At 33.1% G+C, this 21077-nt stretch overlaps 1 protein-coding gene across 1 annotated transcript; it reads right to left on the reverse strand.

Annotated features, from left to right (window-relative positions):
- Window positions 1-686: 686 nt before the first annotated feature.
- On the reverse strand, window positions 687-9586 carry LOC111889812 (uncharacterized). The gene is made up of 2 exons (XM_023885962.3): window positions 9329-9586; window positions 687-1495 (listed from the first exon to the last, which is right to left on the reverse strand). Exons 1-2 carry the CDS (start codon window positions 9488-9490, stop codon window positions 929-931), a joined length of 729 nt encoding a protein of 242 aa, XP_023741730.1. The 5' UTR covers window positions 9491-9586; the 3' UTR covers window positions 687-928.
- Window positions 9587-21077: the final 11491 nt, after the last annotated feature.

Raw genomic sequence — 21077 nt, forward strand, 5'->3', positions numbered from 1 at the left:
CTCTGGTTAATTTAACGCAAAGCCACCACCACCAATAAAGCCACTTGTTGCATTTGTGTTTCTCACAAACCGAAACCACCACCTCTACCTTCGTTTTCTCACAGCCGAGCATCACTAAACAACCCCTTCTATCGTTTTTCAAAGAACCGAAAACATAAGCCATCGATATGTTTTTGAGAAAAAGAGAAGAAGAAAGAAGGAAATATTTGTCTGTGTATGTGAGATCTCTTTCGAACCACAGAAAATGAAGAAAATGTTGATTGTTTTTTGTTGACTACATAAGAGAGAAAGAGAGGAAGATGGTAGTGCATAGTTGTTATCTATCATCTAAACCGGCTACAACAAGTAAAGGGACTAAAAGGATAGGTTGCCCACAACTTAGTTTCCTCATAAAGTCAGGAAAAAACTTAAATGACTAAAATGGTCAATTCTAAAAAGTCTGTTGGTTATATATGTCATTTTCCCTTAAATATACCACATTAAATTTAATAATGAAAAATTAAATATGGTTTTATTTTGATTCTTATTTTTTTTCTATCTATATGAAATAATGACAATTAATCCGTTAAAATATTATTAAATTGATCAAAATGTTACATTTGTTTTGCCATGACTTAAATATTTTGGCCTTTTGGGTATTGTATTTAAACAAAATACACGAATTCATTAAGTAGCTAGACTGTTCATTTCATCCCTAGATTGCATATGCATTTTTGAAATGCTCGATCAAGCAACAATATAAGAAATACAATGAAAGTTATGATATATTCATTAATTTATTCCTAACCACTTTCTTCAGCAATGCGAGATTCAACTTGGATTGAACCCCAAAACATATTTATTCCTGGTTCGAAAGAGATCCCAAAAAACATAAGCTTCAGCAATGCGAGATTCAACTTGGATTGAATCCCAAAACATTGGTTTATTCCTAACCAGTTTCTTCATCTATAGAGGCCACATCAGCTACCCACCCAACCTCGAACGCAACATCCAGAAAGTACAACATAAACACCATAAAAATGCAGCAAATGAACATGGGTATAGCACCAAACAGCCAAAGGAACAGTGGGAAGGAGAAGTAGAAAGCACGAAGACCAAGAGACCAGAAGTAACCACCCCGGTTCACGGTGGATCCGATGTAGTCCGCAGTTAGACGGTGGCTGGTGAAGTTGGTGATGTTTTTGTAAGGAACATTAATTAACATGCTGGCATGGCTGTAGTACCTGATCGATTGAACGTTCATCAAGAAAGATACCAAGAAGCAGACCAATATGCTGAAGTATTTGATTGTCGACATGAGCTTGGTGCCCTGATTATAGGTTATACCGGTCCATTGGTGGTCGTTGCCACCGGCAGAGCCACGTCCGGTAACTCCTCCGGTCATAAGGACGGCGATTAGGGAACTGAGCATGATCGCTGTAGAAGCTAAAAGGGTGGATGCCATGATGTTGTTTCTCAATGTTTGTACAGCTAGAACTCCAGTCTTTTGCGTGTCCTGAGTAAAAATAATATGTAGTATAAGTTATTAGTTTTTAAAATAGTAGAATTATTTAGAACAAAAGTAAAAGCCCTAAAAACTAACTAAAATAAAATAACTTTTTAAGTATGAATTTTCTGTTTAAGATACAAGTTATACTGCCAAACAATGCTTTTTATTTAATTCAAATCTAAGTGCTAAAAACTATAAAAATTCTTGGTCGAACACACCTCCAATTTAAATATTCAAAACTTTAGAGATTCTAATTACATCCAACTCTCAAAATATTCAAAACGGCAAGACGCCGTCCTTTTCACTTTGGCACCGCTTACAAGTAACAAAGGGCAATATTTCGATGGAAATGTTGCATTCTGGATCCCCATGTGTTCGTCTGCTCCTCATTGTCTTGAGATCTTGTCGGTCGTGCCGCATCTAGTTGTTTCACTCTAAAAACATCTCTCAATATGTATCTATCTATTTCTCACACACACAACACATACACTTGTCTTTTTGCATTTAAACCGTATCCATTATCCAAACCATACCTAGGGTGGAAAATCGGGTAATGGTGTTAGGCTACCCGTAGTGGATAGTAGAAAGACGTGTGGGAGCTGACGTGTCAGACCCCTTCACGCGTGAACACTGCCCCACCTTCTGGTGGGTTTCTTGTTCCGTGGAGTTGGAGACGGACGAAGACGAGTGAATTGATTGAGGGAAAGACTTTTTGACCGTTGAAGCATATTTGACCGTTTGTAAAAAAAAATTAATTAATTAATTAATTACAATCCTTTCTTTATATATATCAACATTTTTTCTCATTTTAAACACACACACCACAACTTTTGAACACAAACATATACACTCATCAAAAAAAATACATTTTTCTCCATGGATCCAAACCAAAATAACCCACCCACCCTGAACACCCCAAACACTCCAAATGATCCGTTAGCAAATATTGGCTATATGCAATTGTTATCATCCCTCGTTCAACAACAACCTCTATTCACCAATCTTTGATACCACCCACACTACTACCAACAACAACCACCACCACAATTTGTTCAATCCCAATTTCAACCCTTTCAACAACAACCTGCTCCGCGATTTCAGCCCCAAACTTCCCAACATCAACAAACTTCACAACCATCTGAAGTTCCATTATCTCAATCTCAACCCGTAAACCTCGACATTGAAGACGTCGACGAACGGGTTCAAGAAACACAACCAATTCGTAGAAGGCAAAAAAAAATCAAAGGATTCAACAAAAAGAAAAATACCCAATGGACCGAGGAGGAGGAGGCAGCTTTAGCTAAAGCTTGGATTGCCATATCACAAGACGGGGGTGTCGGCAACGCGCAATTGGGACAGAGCTTTTGGAATCGTGTTTTAGACCACTTCCACGCGTTATTAGGGAGACAAACAAACCGGACATACGACTCAGTCAATGCTAAATGGCGTGACCTTAGAGCGGCTTGTACCAAATTTAACGGCGTATTTGACAATCTAAAAAGTATGCATCGAAGTGGTAGCAACGATTTCAACATTTTATCAACGACGTTGCACCAATACAAAATTACCAACAATGGTAAACCTTTTGGCAACAAAAAAGCGTGGGAAGTTTGTTGCAATGGACCAAAATGGGTCCTTTATCCGGAAACGGCGCATTCGGGATCTACCACCGGTTCCAACAAAAGGCCGAGAACGTCCGAGTCGGACATCGGTGCTAAACTCGACCTCAATGATGAGTTCGACACCACCGAGGGGGAGGGTCCATCGGATGTTCATCTTCGTCGACCATCAGGAAGGGACAAAGCGAGAAAGGGGGCTTCGTCTAGCGGGAAATCAACCAACGAGGACGTATTAGCGGAGAAAATCGATAAAACTCTAAATTTTTTAGAAAAAACTTTGATTCAACGGAGGAGCAACGCCGACGACAATTGGCACTCACCAATCTTCAAATCATAAACAAGGTGCTGCAACCAAATCTCGACCCGGAAAATTTAAGGGTGTTTTTGAAAATTCAACAAGAAGTTCTCGACCAATATCGCAACTAGATTTGATGTTTTTTAGTAGTTTAGGTTTAATTTTCTAAGTTATTTTTATGTTTTTTTTAGTACTTTAGTTTTATTTTTCTATATGTTTTTATGTTTTTCTAGTAATTTATGTTTAATTTTCTATGTTTTAAATTATGTTTTAACTTATGTAACGTGGTTTTAATTAATATAAAATATTTTATTATATTATAAATTATGTTTTTATCTAATTTAGTCATAAAAGATAAAAAAAACAGTTATGTATTTTATAAAGACAAAATTACAAAAATGGTCCATGTGGTTTACCAAAAGTCACAAAGGCGGTCCCTATTAATTTTTTTTGATGCAAATGGTCCTTGTGGTTTGCGAAACTTGCAAAGTTGGCCCTTTTTACTAACACCGTTAGTAAAATGCCGTTAGGGACTAAATTTGTAAGGGCATTTTCGTCTTTTCAAATATAGAATGACTGAATTCGTGACATTTGAGAAACCACAGGGACCATTTTTGAAATTTGTTTGAAAAAATAAATTAATTTAGTGAAGGTAGGGGGAAGGCTCGACCTCCACCGACCTTTATTTAACCAAAACCTTAACCAGTTGAGTTGATTGCTCACTTTGTTATAACACCCTAAAACTAATTTATATAATAACAAAAACGTTAATATTTAAATAATAAATAAATTACAAAAAACATTTTTTTACATAATTTTTTTTAAGTAAAAAAAAAAGTATTTTAGTCGTATTATTAAAAAAAATTGTTTTTTACAAATAATTTGTACGTATTTTTATGTATTTATTTTACGTAAATATTTTTTTTATTTCTTTAAAAAAATAAGTTTTCGTATAAAAAATATGTTTTCGTATATTATATTTTTTTTATGTCTTTGAAATAATAATAATTAACACTACTCATGACATAAAAAATGTAAAAACACACCACTTATAAGTTATAAGTGTATTTTTTTATAAACGAAAATCATACACGATCTACATTAGCTACAAATTACTCTTAAACTGCTCCGTTTGTTCTAACCAAGATTTGACAAGCTTTAGATGTGTGAGACATTTTTATCAACATTTGATATCATTGAACCACAAAATTTCACAGAGGACAATAAATTGTGTTATTGTATTACAATATCAATTAAAGCATCATATATAATTAATCTGAAGTAACCGTTGTATTATCAAAGCAAAAATTATATATAAAAAGTGATTTAAATAAATTTAAAATATAATGATTAAGTTTCAGATTTATGATTAATTATTGTTACTAGATATACGATAGAGTAAATTACTGAAATAGTCCCTAAGGTTGGGTTAAAATTGCATGTTTGGTCCCTAATTTTTCTTTTGCACTCGGATCGTCCCTATGGTTAGATTTTGTTGCATTTTTCGTCCTTGTGCTTTGGTCAAAATTACACGTTTGGTCCCTAACTTTATGTATGTAAGGGACGAAAAACGCAACAAAATCAAACCATAGGGATGATCCGAGTGCAAAAGAAAAGTTAGGGACCAAACGTACAATTTTGACCAAACCATAGGGACCATTTCAGTAATTTACTCTATGCGATATAATATAATAAATAATAGTTATTATGTCTAAAATCTGACTAAATAGTCAGATATACTAAATACATAAACCTAAAATTAAAAGGACTATTAATAAATGGAACTTTAATATCATTTTTCTATAAATTAATGTTAATCAAATTGATTTGCATAGTGTTTTTATATTAAAATAATGCAAACGATGTTACATTAAAGCAGGTGAGACAACAAATAATGAGAAAATTAAATTTTAGTATTGGATTGAAAATGACCTTAATAGTTAATAATTGATAAAATGCTATTCTAAGAGTCCAAGACTCTTGGCTTTTTGAAGGATATTTTATGAGAATCTCTATATTATCTTATATTAATTGTTTTGTCTTTTTCCTTCTCGATTCTGTTAAGGAATATGAAAGTGTTCTGCAAAAATAAATAATTTAATTATTTAATTATTATTATTATTATTATTATTATTATATATATATATATATATATATATATATATATATATATATATATATATATATATATATATATGGTTAGGTTATATAAAACCACCATATTTTGTGAGATGAGGAGACGTATACCTAGCTATTCCTTTTGTAGATAAAAAAACATTTCTAAAAAAAATAAAAAAATATCCGTGAAATTAAAAAAAAAAAACTACCGTTTTTTTTTGAAAATATCCATTAAACTTTTTAGTAAAATATTAGAATATTTTACATATCTGAAAAAATCTAGTAGAATACTAGAATATTCTAACATTTTAAAAATAGCATTAAAATATTTACAGTGTAATATTGTATTAGAATATTTCAAGTATTTAAAAAAGACGGTAATTTTTATTTTTTTTAGTTCAATAAAATAACAAAAATAATAATAACTACAAAAAATTTCAGATTTTTTTTATTTTGCGTTTTAAATTTATTTTTAGATTGTGCATCACGGTCTCACAAAATTAACATGGTCTCAAATAAATGTAGACACACACACACACAAACACACACACACACACACACACACATATATATATATATATATATATATATATACACACACACACACAGAGAGAGAGAGAAACATGATCATGTAGGGACTCTTATTTCGGCGACGACACTTTAAAAAAATAAAAAAGACACAAATCATAAAATCAAACATAATATTATAGTTGAGAAAAAAATTGAAATTTTTTTTGGTTCATTAAAATTTAATCATGGATAACAAATAGTAAATCATAGATCATAAAAATGATCCATGATTCAATTTTAATGATTAAAAAAAAATTCCGATTTCTTTTCTCTTCAGTATAGTATTATGTTCGATTTTATAATTTGTATTTTTTTTTAATTTTTTAAAAATTTATTTAAGGTGTTCTTAGGAGTTCTCACCGATAAAATAGTACTTACACACACATACACACATATATATATATATATATATATATATATATATATATATATATATATATAAAGAGAGAGAGTGAGAAAAGTTTAATAGATAACTATTATTTTAATTAAGGAACCAAAAAATCAATCTAAAGCGATCAACATCAAAAACAATGGTTGTACACTTTTATAATAGACGCATATGTACCGGATTATAACAAAACTCAATTTTTTTATAGTTTAATTTTTTTAGGCCATATTTTTTATCGAAAAAAAACAGAATACACCGTTGTTCATGATTTTCCGCCTTTTTTCCATAAAGATCCATATTGATCAAAAATATAATTTTTTTTAAAAATAAAACCATTTCATTTCTTGTTTTTTGAAAAGTTAAAGCCTATCGTATATTGAAAAAATTTAATAAATATATCAAAATTTATATTTTTTTGGTACTCTTTAAATATAGAATCATATTGATGTAAAACATTTTAATTTCAGTATAGATTTACATTCTGAATCTGCCTAGATTCACCGGGCATATTCACATTATAAATCTGCCCAGATTCAGATTGTCTGATTGTGAATCGAAGCAGATTCACAATTTGAATAATAGTAAGTCAGATTCATATTTTGAATGTTAAAACTGAAAAACTTACAATTCAAATTCATACTGTGAATCTGAACTGATCGAGGTTTTTTTTTATTATTTTATAATTTGTGTTGATGTTAATTAAAAGAGGACAAAAAATTAAAATTTTTGGTATAATTAGTTCTTTTTTAGATAAAAATAAACTTAAATATCGAAAAAACAACAAAAAGAAATGAGTTTTTTTCGAAAAATAAAAAATTTGCTTTCTATATTCAAAATTGATCTCTATAAAAAAAGGACGAAAAATCATTAACAGAGTGTCCAATGTACAAGTGTTTACATCTATTCCCTTGGCTCACAATTGGTTCTTTGCTTCGTTGTTAATAATAATTCTCTATTAAACCACACCCATATATATATATATATATATATATATATATATATATATATATATATATATATATATATATATATATATATATATATATATATATATATATATATATATATATATATATATATATATATATATGAGGGGTTTCAATTTTCAATAAATATCATCATCTTCATTTTATTTTATTATTATTATGTTTTGATGGCAAATTAATCTATTTTTAATTAATTTTTTTGTTCAAGCGAGATTAAACTAATTACTTCTTAGTTAAGAGGTCATTAGTGGTAAACCAAATATCTTTTAATAGAAGTAAATTGGAAATTAAAGATACGATGCAAGAGTATAATTAAATGAAAGACATTGATTTTGATTTCCAAAACTAAATAGAAATCAAACATTTTTTTGATAAGTAAACATATATTTTCATAAATAAATTAAATAGATAATGTCAGTTAACAATAAATTGATTATATTCGATTTTGTCGAATATTACTATATTATTCTAGCTTTTTGTTTACAGTTATTCTTATCAAACACAATTGGATATTATTATTTGTGGGATTTTTTAAACATAAAAGACTTTAAAAATAAACCCATACACGTTTTGAAAGGTCATGTTATGATTATTTATTTACTAAGCAAATGTCTGAACGTTGTGGAGATTAATTACGAAATAATACTTTTACACTATGTTGATATGTAAAGCTATAACTATTAATTTGAATGATATGATAAAATAAACAGTTAGTAGAATCAAATTACTTAATAACATCTACTCACCTTTTACTCGTGAATAAATTTAGATATAATTTTTGATTTAATATTAATTTTAACTCTTGTTATAATTAAGTGATTTAAAATCTTTTATTTGACTATTTTATAAGTTTTTGCTCTTTATTTAAAATATCAATGTTAAGGTAATGTAATTTAATTTATAATTTTATGTTATTGTAAATTATTATTAGTTAGTTTTTAAACCACTTATTATTATCAAAAGAGTAAATTACTGAAATCATCCCTATGGTTTGGTCAAAATTTCACGTATGGTACCTAAGTTTTCTGTTGCACTTGGATTGTCCATGTGGTTTGATTTTGTTGCATTTTTCGTCATTTGCATACATAAAATTAGGGACCAAACGTGATATTTTGACCAAACCATAGAGACAAAAAATGCAACGAAGTCAAACTATAAGAACGATCCGAGTGCAAAAAAAAAAATAGAGGCCAAACGTGTAATTTTGATCAAACCATAGGGATGATTTTAGTAATTTACTCTTATCAAAAAAATTATAAAAAACTAAAATTTAGATATATTGTATTTTGTATTTATCTTAAATTAATTAACCAATTTATTTATTATTAGAAATTTAAAAGGGCATGATAGTTTATTAGAAAATTTAAAAGGTCATTAGAATTTCAAAATAATATGATGCGAAAATTTTGTCTCTTTTATAGTATGTATAGCTTTATTTAATTAAATAAATTGATTTTTTCTTATATATAGAAGGAAATGAGTATGAACTCTCTACCTAAGAAGGATATGCAACTATAAAATCAAGAGAGTGCAATATGAATATTTTTAATATTTTATAGTTTTGTTTTAAAATTAATCACATTTCTAATAAAAATGATTTGAAAGAAAGTAAATATTTTTTTATATTTTGTCGTTTCCATCTTTCTATTCATATAAATGACGATATGTTAATCTATTAATTCTCTCTTTTAATCCAATATTTTTGTTTTGACATTTTTATTAAAGAAAAAGATCCATATGAACAAATGATAGAATAATATTTGATTTAAAAGTGTACCAATTTCACACCATTGTTATACTATAAATCCGCCACAAATTGCCATTGAGTCACATAATCATACTATTATAGATAAATACACATACCTCCATCATATATATTGCCCAAAATCGACGATTGATTGCATTCATGCCTATAACGGTACCGACAGGATTGCGACGAATTTGATAAAAAAGCCAAACGTGGTACCCAACCATCATGAGCAGTCCTAGTGGCACCAACACAAAATTCAAGTAATTTTCCTCCATATTCTTTATCGATTTCAATATGAACTAATTGTTAGCCAAAAGTATTATAGAGGTTTAGAAGGAAAATGAAAGAGTTGTGTGGTCGGGGTTGATATATATAAAATAACTGAGCCCCCCCCCCCCCCCCCCCCCCCCCCCCCCCCCCAAAATTCATTTTTTGATGCAAGGGCTATTTTGGTAATTCCATCTCAATTCATAGTAGATTAAACTATTAATTTTTAATTTGAATTGATGACTCTGATAATTTTTTCTTGAACGATGTATAAATAGTCATATGTAAATCGCAGGATCTAAGTTCATCGAAATTCGTTTATCATCGTAATTATAAATAAGTCAATACGGTCAGTCTATATGTATTTTATAAATAATAAAATAAAATTCTTGTATTTATTTAAAGAAGAGGAGAAAGAAGAATTTGGTGCACACGTTATATTGGATTGAGGGAAACTAACGTAAGATTCAATGGAAGAATTTGTCAAACAAGTTCGACTACGAAGAAAGATTCCTTTTTGGCACTAAATAACTTAATATAAAAACAGTAGAACATGAATTAACTTTCTGTTTTATTTCTAAATCTAGATTTTTCATGTAAAGGTGCGATTTGGATCATCAAGTGACTTATCAATATATTTTCCAAATATTTCTGAGACCGTTAAATCATGGACCATTTGGTAGAATAAAGGAACAATTACCAAGAAAAAAAAAGTAACTAACTTGATTAATTATATTAAAAAAGATCAAACTAATTATAGCAATTACTTTTTAAAATTTTATAAAAAAAGTCAGCTAAACCTCAAAATAGTCATGATGTTCATAGACTTATGGCGAAAACATTTGTCCTTTGTAAAAACATCTCAAAATTTCATAATAAATTAGGATGATAATGTTAGAATGTAATATATTTTAATAAATGAATAAGGGATGAACGGATTTTCGAGAAGAGATGAGCCATGGTGATCCCCAGCGGACCGCCCGAATCCCATGAGTGAATAGAAAGTAAAATTTACATTGGATCTCACCTGAATCGCTCCATCTATCTTCCTAAGGAGAAGTCCCCGATACGAACATGAGGAGTATGCCATACTAATGTGTCTTTGATGATGAGCCCTCACAGCCCAAACACAACGACACAATTATCAGGGGAGCTGTCACATCCCGACCGACGACGGAAATCATCGAGGTTGCGACGTTATAAAATTGGATCACAGTCAATCACATATATCGAATACTTAACATATTTGAATCAATATTTTAGAAACCTTTAAGTTTTGGAATTGAAATTATATCTTCATTTTAAACACACAACGGTAAATAAAAACAGTTCAAGATTATTCCCAAAAGAAAGGAACTATAATTTTCTTAAAACTGATGTCCTACCTCCGACTTCTTAGTTACCCGAGAATACACATTTTTAAAATACGTCAACAAAAATTATTGGTGAGTTCCACAGGTTTTGACTCCGTGAGTTTTATAAAAAGAAATCTTTATAAAATGTGGAATATTTAACAAAATAAGTTGTGCAAAACATGACCATTAATGTTACTGATATGCTTCTTGTGAGACCGGATACTTGAAATCCGATACGAGTATCCACGTAAAAATACTTATAATAAAAGTAAATATTAATATATTTTTGTGAAGCAAAATATTAAGTGTTTATATAAATAAACACCACCAATCGGTTTAACAATCTACAAACAATATTTATACTACATATTCTCTTTATAAAACATGGAATGTTTAACAAAATAAGTTGGGCAAAACATGGTCAACAATGTTACCGCTATGCTTCGTGTGAGACCCGATACTTGAAATCCAATACGAGTATCCATGTTAAAATAATTATGATAAAAGTAAATATTAACATATTTTTGTGAAGCAAAATATTTAGTGTTTGTATAAATAGACACTAACAATCGGTTTAACAATCTACAAACAATATTTTTTACTACATACAACCTCATCCTAGTGTGTATTAGTATATCTGTATTTGGGACATTGTTATAGTTCCCGATTGTTTGAGTTTGAAGACCTTTGGTTGTAATGCTTAATAATGTTAAGCTACAAAAGTTCTATCAGGACAACGGTCATATGTGTCCCTATATGAACGGCACAACGGTCGTATGTGTCCCTATATGAACAGCACAACGGTCGTATGTGTCCCGATATGAGTTTAAATAGTGTGTCGACTGTAAGTGACCATATACATGTTTAGATAGTACTCCTACTGTAAGTGACCATAACAATTGTTTTGACAATACTCTGAATGTAAGTGACCAACAAAGTTTATACAACACCCCTTCTATGAGTGACCAAAATCAACATAGTTCAAAGCATCTTATGTTATAAGGTTGTCAACATGATCATATTAGAAACACTTGTTATAATTTACACTTTTGTAACTCTTAAATTATGTGTGACTTAAACAATATCATAATTGGTGTATTTCTCATTTAACACAAAACTTTGTATATATATTTGAAAAACCAAACAACAAGGTAAATCAAAAGAGCAATTATGTCCATGCGTTTAGAAAAATTATAGAAAAGTCACCGTCACTCAAAATTTAGATCTATAAACTCTCAGAGCTTAGAAAACGAGTCTACTTTGTCCATAATTTTTAGCCTGACCTTAAGTGGTTCCTAACCAGAGTGAAAATGTTCATTTTTATAGACTGGTCCGAAAATGTTCTGATAGACAGTTTTGTAAAAATCATCATAAATTCTAGAAAAAATCGTATGAACATGTGCGAGTAGTCCTTGAAAAGGTATAGACCTGAACGATTTGCATATTTTACAATTTTGAAATCCATTAAGCTTAAGAAGGGTAAAACAGTCCGTGAACAGACGACAACTTTTCTATAAAAAGCTAAAGTTTAAGCTTAGATATGTTTAGTGACATAACTTGTATTTTTAGTTTGCAAAGCCTTTAAATCATCCAAATAGGATTTGTTTAGTGTGTATTCTCCCCCAAAACTTGTAAAACATAAAAGAGTGGTCGTAGAAAACTCACTTTTGTCGCGTAGAGTTAGTCGGTTTGAGAACGGTTCGTACGGTTTCTAGTTCCACTCAAGCTCGTAATTTGAGTATTCTTTTGGATGTCTTAACACATAAAGACATATATTTACATGTATGTTAGACTTTTATCATGTCTTAAATCTTTTAAAGCCAGTGAACTTGATGATTAAAAGAAAGAGTAGAAATCAAGAATATACCTAACTTTAACTTGGATCTAAATTATGTTGCCAAAAGGTGGTGGAAAACACAAGATTTTTGAGAGGTAAAGGGTAAATTTCTCGAGGGTTTTAAGTATTTGAAAGTAGCTACATATGGTATACTTTGAATCTAGAAAATGGGCAGAAAGATGGAAGAAGTTTGTGTGTTTTTTTTATGCTTGAAAACAGCCACTGTTTTGGCTATGTTGCTGTCAAGAAACTTTCTCAGCATGAAGGTAAAATAAGAATAGTTTAGCCACTTTTTTGAGTCCTTAATTTAGAGTAGCATAACAACTAACTTCCAGGGGTATTTGGTGGTTAAAATATCAAGAAAAATGAAGGTGTAGATAGGTGAAATGGTGGCTGAAACACCAAGGGATAGCAATCCCTTAAGGTTCACGATTTTGATGGCTTTGGAAGGAAGTTTGTGTGGCTGAAAATGGGATGAAGATTGAGAGCTTTTACCTTGGAGTATTGGCTGGAGAAATGAAAGAAGAATGAGGGAGATATTTTGAGATTTGTAAGAGGAGAGAGGAAAAGAAGATAAGAAGTAAAGTCCTAGACTAGCTTGTGATGGGATGGAAGTTTATGTGATGTGATCTTGCATAGCCACTTGTTTAGTTGGCTGGTTTGAGATAAGTTTAGTTAACTAACCAACTGTTAGTTAGTTGGTTAGTTAGATGTTCTAGTTATGTAGAGGGAAGTTAGTAATCTCGAAAATTAGAAGAGGAATTAAGAAGTATTATTAGCAAAATGTGTTAAGTGATTAAGCACTTACTGGTTAAGTTGGCACTTCTCTCAACCATTTCTATTATCTTAATTGATTTAGTGTAACAACCCAAATTTTCCAATAAAATTTTTCATTTTTAATTAACAATATTGTTTCCAATGATCATAAAATACCAATAACAATTGTTTTCAAAATCCACAATATCAAATATTTTATTTAGAATATCAGAGTGTCCCCAAATGAAATCGCCGGAGAGTGCACGTTGTGCCATCAAGACGGGCCCTTGCCCTTACACTCTGAAGTACCTGAAACAACCAACAAACTATAAGCTAATGCTTAGTGAGTTCCCCAGAGCATACCCCACACAATCCACATAATCACATAATCCATATTAGCTCTATAAGCTACACATATCACATAAGCCATGCATACAAACATATAAGGATGTCATGGAAACCTTCCAAGGTCTTATACCGAGTGCCACCGAAACCCCCACGTGGTCTTGACTACCTGTCATGGGATCCTCCACATGGTCTGTAAGGTCCTGAGAATGGATCTTACCAGAGATCAATAGCAAACACAATCACACAAAACAAGAATAGAGGCGAAAAGAAAATAAACCAAGCTTGCACACGTTTTATAGCTATAAACGTCTGGTACAACTCGATAGAAAGCCGTGAACAATAAGGCATCAACAACCAAAATAGTCTGACTAACCCTCTATTTATAGGGACCACAACCGAGAAGAGTTTACGGCCGTAAACTCATTACAACCGTAAACTAGCTATAACATCTACTAACATACTCCAACTAAACCAAACTACTATTACATTGCAAAGCCTAGACCAAACCACTAATTTGGGCCCTTCAATATCCCCCTTGGTTTGGCTCTAGCTTGAAGTTAACCTTTATTGACTACCATAACGTCTGCTTGCCCCATTTCCCCATTCCACATACGCTTGTTAAGAATCTTAGCAACCATAGTTGTATACACCTTCGCAGCATCCTCAAAAGTATCCTTTGCAACCAAAATCTGAAAGATGCTTAGGTGATGAATATCCCATTTTCGGAATTGTAACAGATCTCTTCGATCATAGAGTTGAATGCATCCATTCTTGAGCTTGATGACCGCAACAGAAGTAATTTCATCGAAAATCTAACACTCCATTGAACTTAGAGATCCATCTTGATAATCTTGAAGCACAGGGAACTATTTGACCTACTTGGTTGCAGGCCACATCACGATTTGCAAAGGCTTGTCAGTTTTAGGATCAATGATACCAGAATGCTCTACTATAACGGACTCAGCAGTTTTCATGGCAGGAAACCCTTTCTTAACTTGATCTTCAAGGAAGTGCTTGAACTGAGTCGTCTGTGGCTTGTTTGTGAGATTAGAGAAAGGAGCTCGAGACAATTCTGTCAGATCAACCCTAGTCCATGAATTGAAATCATGACTATCTCTGTAAAGCTCAGAGTTACCACTTTTCCTTAGCACGATCCACATCTTGAGAGGATCATGAAATCCCCATGAAAAAATTCCCGACCTATCACCGAAAGTATCTCTGAATCGAACGACTTCAAGATCAGTCATTTTAATCATAGGTTCATCCCAAGAAGCATTCTGATTAGGGTTTCTTTTAAACAGCAGTTGCCCTTTCTTAGCTGCTTCCTCTTGTGCATCATGAATGTTTGCTGAAACATGGGGGGGCTTGAGGAGGCTCATCTTCCACACGATTAACCGCTCCTGATGTTTGGCTAGGTTGCAAAGTAACTGGAAAGGCTTGAACATGTAGTTTGATCTTGTATTCATCAGCAGATGTCTGGTATTTATCACCGAGGTCTTCCTCAAGCTTCTTCTTTAGCTCAAAATAGCTTGAAGTCAAGAGATTGAAGTGATCTTGAAGATCAGATATCTGTTTTACTTTAGATCTTTGTCCTTAGTAAGATCAGCTACTTGCATACCAAGCTTTGAATTATCAGATTGAAGCTCAGACACTTGAACATTAAGCTTTAAATTTTCAGCTTGAAGATATGAGACACGAATGTCAAGCTCAATGTTTTTCTGACTCAGCACTGATATCTCCTTCTATAGCCCTGAGATAGTTAGGTTGTCTCCTCCAGAACCACCATCCCCTATAGAAATACCTTTACCGCAAGGAGAAGGCATCAAAAATTGATCCTCAGCCAAATGCATGACTAATCTCACAGAAGCCTCATCGTGATCAGATCGAGGGGGAGTAAACCCTAATGGAATAGAGGAACCACCAACATCAAAAGTAGTGTTTGGACCCACAGTAAAAAGTTTGGTTGTGGTAAGACTGGGAGTAGTAGTAGGTGGTACTGGGAGGCCGCTAACGAGACATGCAATTAACTCACTCTGCCTCGGATCCCTTCTTTGTCTTTTCAACGGAGGTTGACCAGATTGTGTTGTTGCAGAATCACTCATAAATAGCTCTGAAGTAGGAGGAACAAAAACAGGAGGGGAAAATCCCATAACCGTCTCCATTGGAGTGGAAATATTTGCCATTTGGTTTGAAGTAGGGGTTGCAGTTTCAAAAACATCATTAGACTCCCTTGTCTCCGTTATTGGAAGAACAACATCATCGACATTGTTAAAGATTGTGTCAAGATTCTCATTCGCCACCAAGTTAGCACTACTGGCTAGAGAAGCTGCAACATCATCATGATCAAAACCAGTGAGATCAAGATCACTAAAGGAATCATTTTTATCACCATCAACATTTGCTTCAAACTCCACATTCATTCCTGAATCATCACCTTGAGCACGATTAGACATTACACCATGTTCCTCTGCCACATGAGCGTCAGGAGTAGGAGTATCTTCCTTTTCAGTACTTTCATCCTCAGATACATCAATAACAACGTTTTTTGGAGATGAATTCTCAGAAGATGCAGGCTCAGAAGAAGCCTGGTCAGATGAACCATACGATTTTGTAGGTTCATTTAGTTTAGTGAACTTTCCAAACTTTTCAAGCATGTATTTTCCTTGAAAAATAAACTTTCGATTTCGATTCTGTTTGATGAGTCCTACAGTGTGAGGACCCAATGATTTCATATCCAGAATATCACCTTCTTTTCTCACATCCGGAAACTGAGCATCGATGAACAGCTGAATGAATCTAGGATACAATAAGAAAGTATCCCCAGTTGAAGCTCGAATGTTCACAACAAACTCATCCAAGATGAATCTCGAAAAGTTGAACTTCACTCCTGCGGCGAGAGAAACAATTGCACCAGTATTCCTTTGAGAAATCTCATCTGCTCCCGATCTTCTCCCTGAAATGCAGCTAACGAACACGTGTGCTAACAATCTCCAATACGGATGTAAGAACTTCTTTAAAGTTGGAGGTGAAGTGCCTTCATAACTCATTCTCCTTAGAATTCTCTGAGTGTCTTCAATCCCAATCTCCGTAGGGTAATTAGGTTGATCGTCAATTAGCAGCGTCTCTTTGATAAAGCTTTCATTAATCACAATTTCGCATCCTTGAACTTTAGCTTTAACAGTAAAATGACCGGCACCACTCATATCCATGTTGGCAGTTGCCCAGAATTCTCTAATTAAATTCTGGTAAACAACAGGATTTACTGTAATAGCAGATGCCAAACAGCACTCCCGAAGTCTGTGAATCATCGACTGAAAATCCGAGTGAACAACTGGAGGATCCGCCAAGACAATAGCAAGATTGTGCATATATGCAAATTTGAGGTTCGCCATTACCCTGCACTCAACCATACAAAGTAAGACAGAAAAACAAGCCAAACGAACAACAAGAATTTAAATTTAATTTTGATCCCAAAAATAATAATATTAATTAATTTTTATTTAAAAATTTGGGTCAAAAAAAACTTTCATTTAAATCAAATCTAAATTTGCAGTCAACACTAATTTGCGGTGAACACCAGTTTGCGGCCCAAGAACAGAGTTTGCAGCCGATGAACTGAGTTTACGGTGGGCGAACAGATTTTACGACCAACACATAAAGATTGCGGTTATTTAAGGATTTACGGTCGCAAATCGGGACAATAAACTATCAATCATTCGGAGTTTGCGGTCGCAAGCATTTTGCGGTCAACACCAGTTTACGGCCCAAGAACAGAGTTTGCGGCCGAAGCTTACGGCCGTAAACCCCGTCGTGTCCTTTTTCTCGATTTCTGCTTCGATAACTCGATTAATTACACAATAAAATACATATTTCTGATCCAGAACTCATTACCTTCGAGACTATCGGATTAGATTTGCAAGATTTGACGAATTTTTTTTTGAAGAGAGAGAGAGAGTGGGAGGGATGTTTGCGGCCGGAATCAAAGATATGAGGGTGATTCCGGTGGTAAACCCCTTTTTATACCCATTTACCATTTACCTGATAACCACACAGTATAGAGCAGAGTCCAACACAGTTAAAAAATTTTAAATTAATTCTTTTGAATATTTTTACTAAAGGTAAAATTAAAATTTAAAAACAAAACAAAAATAAAATTTAAAATAAAATAGAATAAATTTAATTATGCATAATAGAATAAAAATAAAATAAAAAAAACTTATAAATTTTAACAGTTAAAAAAATTGAAGTAAAAATAAAAATAAACATTAAATAAAAATAAAATAAAATAAAATAATTTAGCTTCAACTAAAACATAATCTCAAAATTTAACTATTGTGACTGAATTTGTGACGTTGGGATCAAAGTTGTTGGACAACCTTATTCCACTTGTCGTTACCCCTATCTTCACATCTTCGTCTGATCGATCGCCAGTATTGTGGTCCACTTAAACACGAAACATTTGTGACAAGATTTGGACAATTTACCAATGACATGATACATGAATATATCTAATTATAGCTTTATTATCATGATTGGCCCTAATTCTTAAATAGATTTTTCTTATGACCATTTAACTCACTACAACCAGGGATATTGTTGTCCACCTAAATCGAGCAGCGAGATCTATAGAGAATCTGTATGTGTTCGATTTTAATTGTACTAGAACGTGTTTCTCGCTTCCTGATATGCCCCAGCCATCAAGGACTTCCAGAGTACTCCTTACATCGAGTGAGCAGACAATCATTAGGAGAGAGGATAGATTCGGATTGTTATTACTTATAGTTTTAGAGGGATTGAGAAGTAGAAGGTTGCATATGCTGTGTTCCAAGTCAGATTGTTAGTCACGCAAAGGAGACAGCATATGGCTAACAAATATAATATGCAGAGAAATAGAGTTGCATATGTTACAGTCCAGTTCGGATCTCCCGATCACGTAAAGGAGGCAACATATGACTAACAAACAGAAAGAAAGAAAACAATTTTCTACAAACCTAATTTATCGGAATTTACCAGTCGCCCCATCCAAACGGAATTAAGGGCAGAATCCGCACATCGAGGAAAAGTGAATCCACAGTTCTAGACACGGGTTATTTAATGTGACCGGTAGATTCCCATGTATATCTCTCTGCTCAACCTATCCGAGCGTCGTGAAGTCAGGTTAAACGGATCTAACTAGGTCAAAGTTTGTCAAGTCCTTAAATTCATTAGGTTCAACTTTCCCTAGTCAAGTCCATTTAAAATCTTTCGTGCCTACCAGCGCATCGAACACAGAGCGTAGACGATTCAACTTAGGTACGTTACGCCGATTCAGATTGCCCGTTATCACTTGCTAATTTCATTTCCCGTCACAACACCTACAAACAAAACTATCAGCAATATTTTTAATTTTCTAGGTTTTTTATTGTTTTTGGATTTTTGGAATTTTTTATTGTTTTTGGATTTTTGATTATTTCTCCCCCTAAATTTGTGCATGGGTGAGAATAAAAATAAAAGAAAGTGAAATGCGCAAATTTAATCTATCCTAAGAAATTAAAAATTAAAAAATTAAAAAATAAAATAAAATTAAAAATAAAAATAAAATTGAAAATAGAATTGAAGAATTAAGAAAAAATAAGATAAAAAACTTAATCCTCAAAATGAATCATTTTCAGAAAACCTACAAGCACATCGAAGCGAGATTTGTTAAATGGCTTTGTGAACAAATCCGCCACATTATTATCAGTGTGGACATGTTCCAGCCGGATTAGCGAACGTTCATAACAGTCTCTGATGAAATGAATTTTAATGTCGATGTGCTTGGTTTTAGAATGTTGGACTAGGTTTTTGGTAATTTGAATAGCAGCTTCATTATCACAATAAATGAGGGTTTCTAAATAATTCAAATCGTAGTCCAACAACTGATGTTGGATCCAGATAACTTGAGAGCAGCAGGCCGATGCAACAATGTATTCCGCCTCTGTTGTGGAAGTTGAGACAGTGTGTTGCTTCTTGCATTTCCACGAAACTAGTCTGTCACCTAGGTACTGACATCCTCCTGAGGTTGATTTCCTATCAAGCTCACAGCCTCCATAATTACTTTCAGCAAAAGCATAAAGATCAAATTCAGAATTCTTCGGATACCAAAGACCCAATTTTGGGCTCCATTTGATATACCGAAAGATTCTTTTGACAACAATAAGATGTGAAAGTTTAGGATTAGCCTGATAACGTGCGCATTGACAAACTGCAAACATGATGTCAGGTCGGCTTGCAGTAAGATACATCAGCGATCCGATCATCGATCGATGGTGAGTCTGATCTACGGATTCGCCTTTAGGATCTGGAGTCAAAAGAGGTCGTTCAGCCATTGGTGTTGAAGCAGATTTAGCATCGTGAAACTCGAACTTCTCAAGAATATCCTCCACATACTTGGCTTGATGTAGCAGGATTCCGGTTGAATTCTGTTTAACCTGAAGCCCCAAAAACATGGTCAATTCTCCCAACAAACTCATTTCGAACCGTTTCTTAATTACACCTTCGAATTCTTTGTAGAGCTGCGGACTGGTTGACCCAAAGATGATGTCTTCAACATAGATTTGCACAAGAATTTGATCATTGCCGACATGCTTGATAAACAAGGTCTAATCGATGGTGCCACGAGAATAGCCATGCTCAAGCAAATGCTTTGTTAGAGTTGCGTACCACGCTCGAGGAGCTTGATGTAACCCATACAATGCCTTGTCCAACTTGTAGACATGATTAGGAAATTTTGAGTTAACGAACCCAGGAGGTTGATCAACGTAGATTTCTTCCTTCACCTTGCCATACAAGAAGACAGTCTTGACGTCCATTTGATACACGGTAAAGTTCATGTAAGAAGCGTATGTTAGAAAGATACGAATAGCCTCCAGGCGAGCTACTGGAGCATAAACTTCAGTGTAATCAAGACCCTCGACTTGCCGAAACCCGCGAACCACCAGTCGAGCTTTATTTCGCATAATGACCCCTAAATCATCCTGCTTATTGTGATAAACCCATCTTGTGTCAAGAGACTTCTTGTCCTTTGGTAACTCAACTAACTTCCAAACACCGAGTTTTTCAAATTGATGTAGTTCCTCATGCATTGCATCTACCCAGCTGGGTTCATTCAAAGCCATTTCAACATTCTTGGGCTCTATTTGAGAAATAAAACAAGAGTAGAGACAGGTATTAACATCTCCACTCTGACTTCTTGTTTTAACACCGTCGCCCAGCTGACCAATGATGTTATCGATCGGATGATCGCGTTGAACTCTTGAAGGTATCTCTTGGCTGATATCA

The sequence above is a fragment of the Lactuca sativa genome, chromosome 9 (assembly GCF_002870075.4).
Source record: "Lactuca sativa cultivar Salinas chromosome 9, Lsat_Salinas_v11, whole genome shotgun sequence".
NCBI classification, from domain to species: Eukaryota; Viridiplantae; Streptophyta; class Magnoliopsida; order Asterales; family Asteraceae; genus Lactuca; species Lactuca sativa.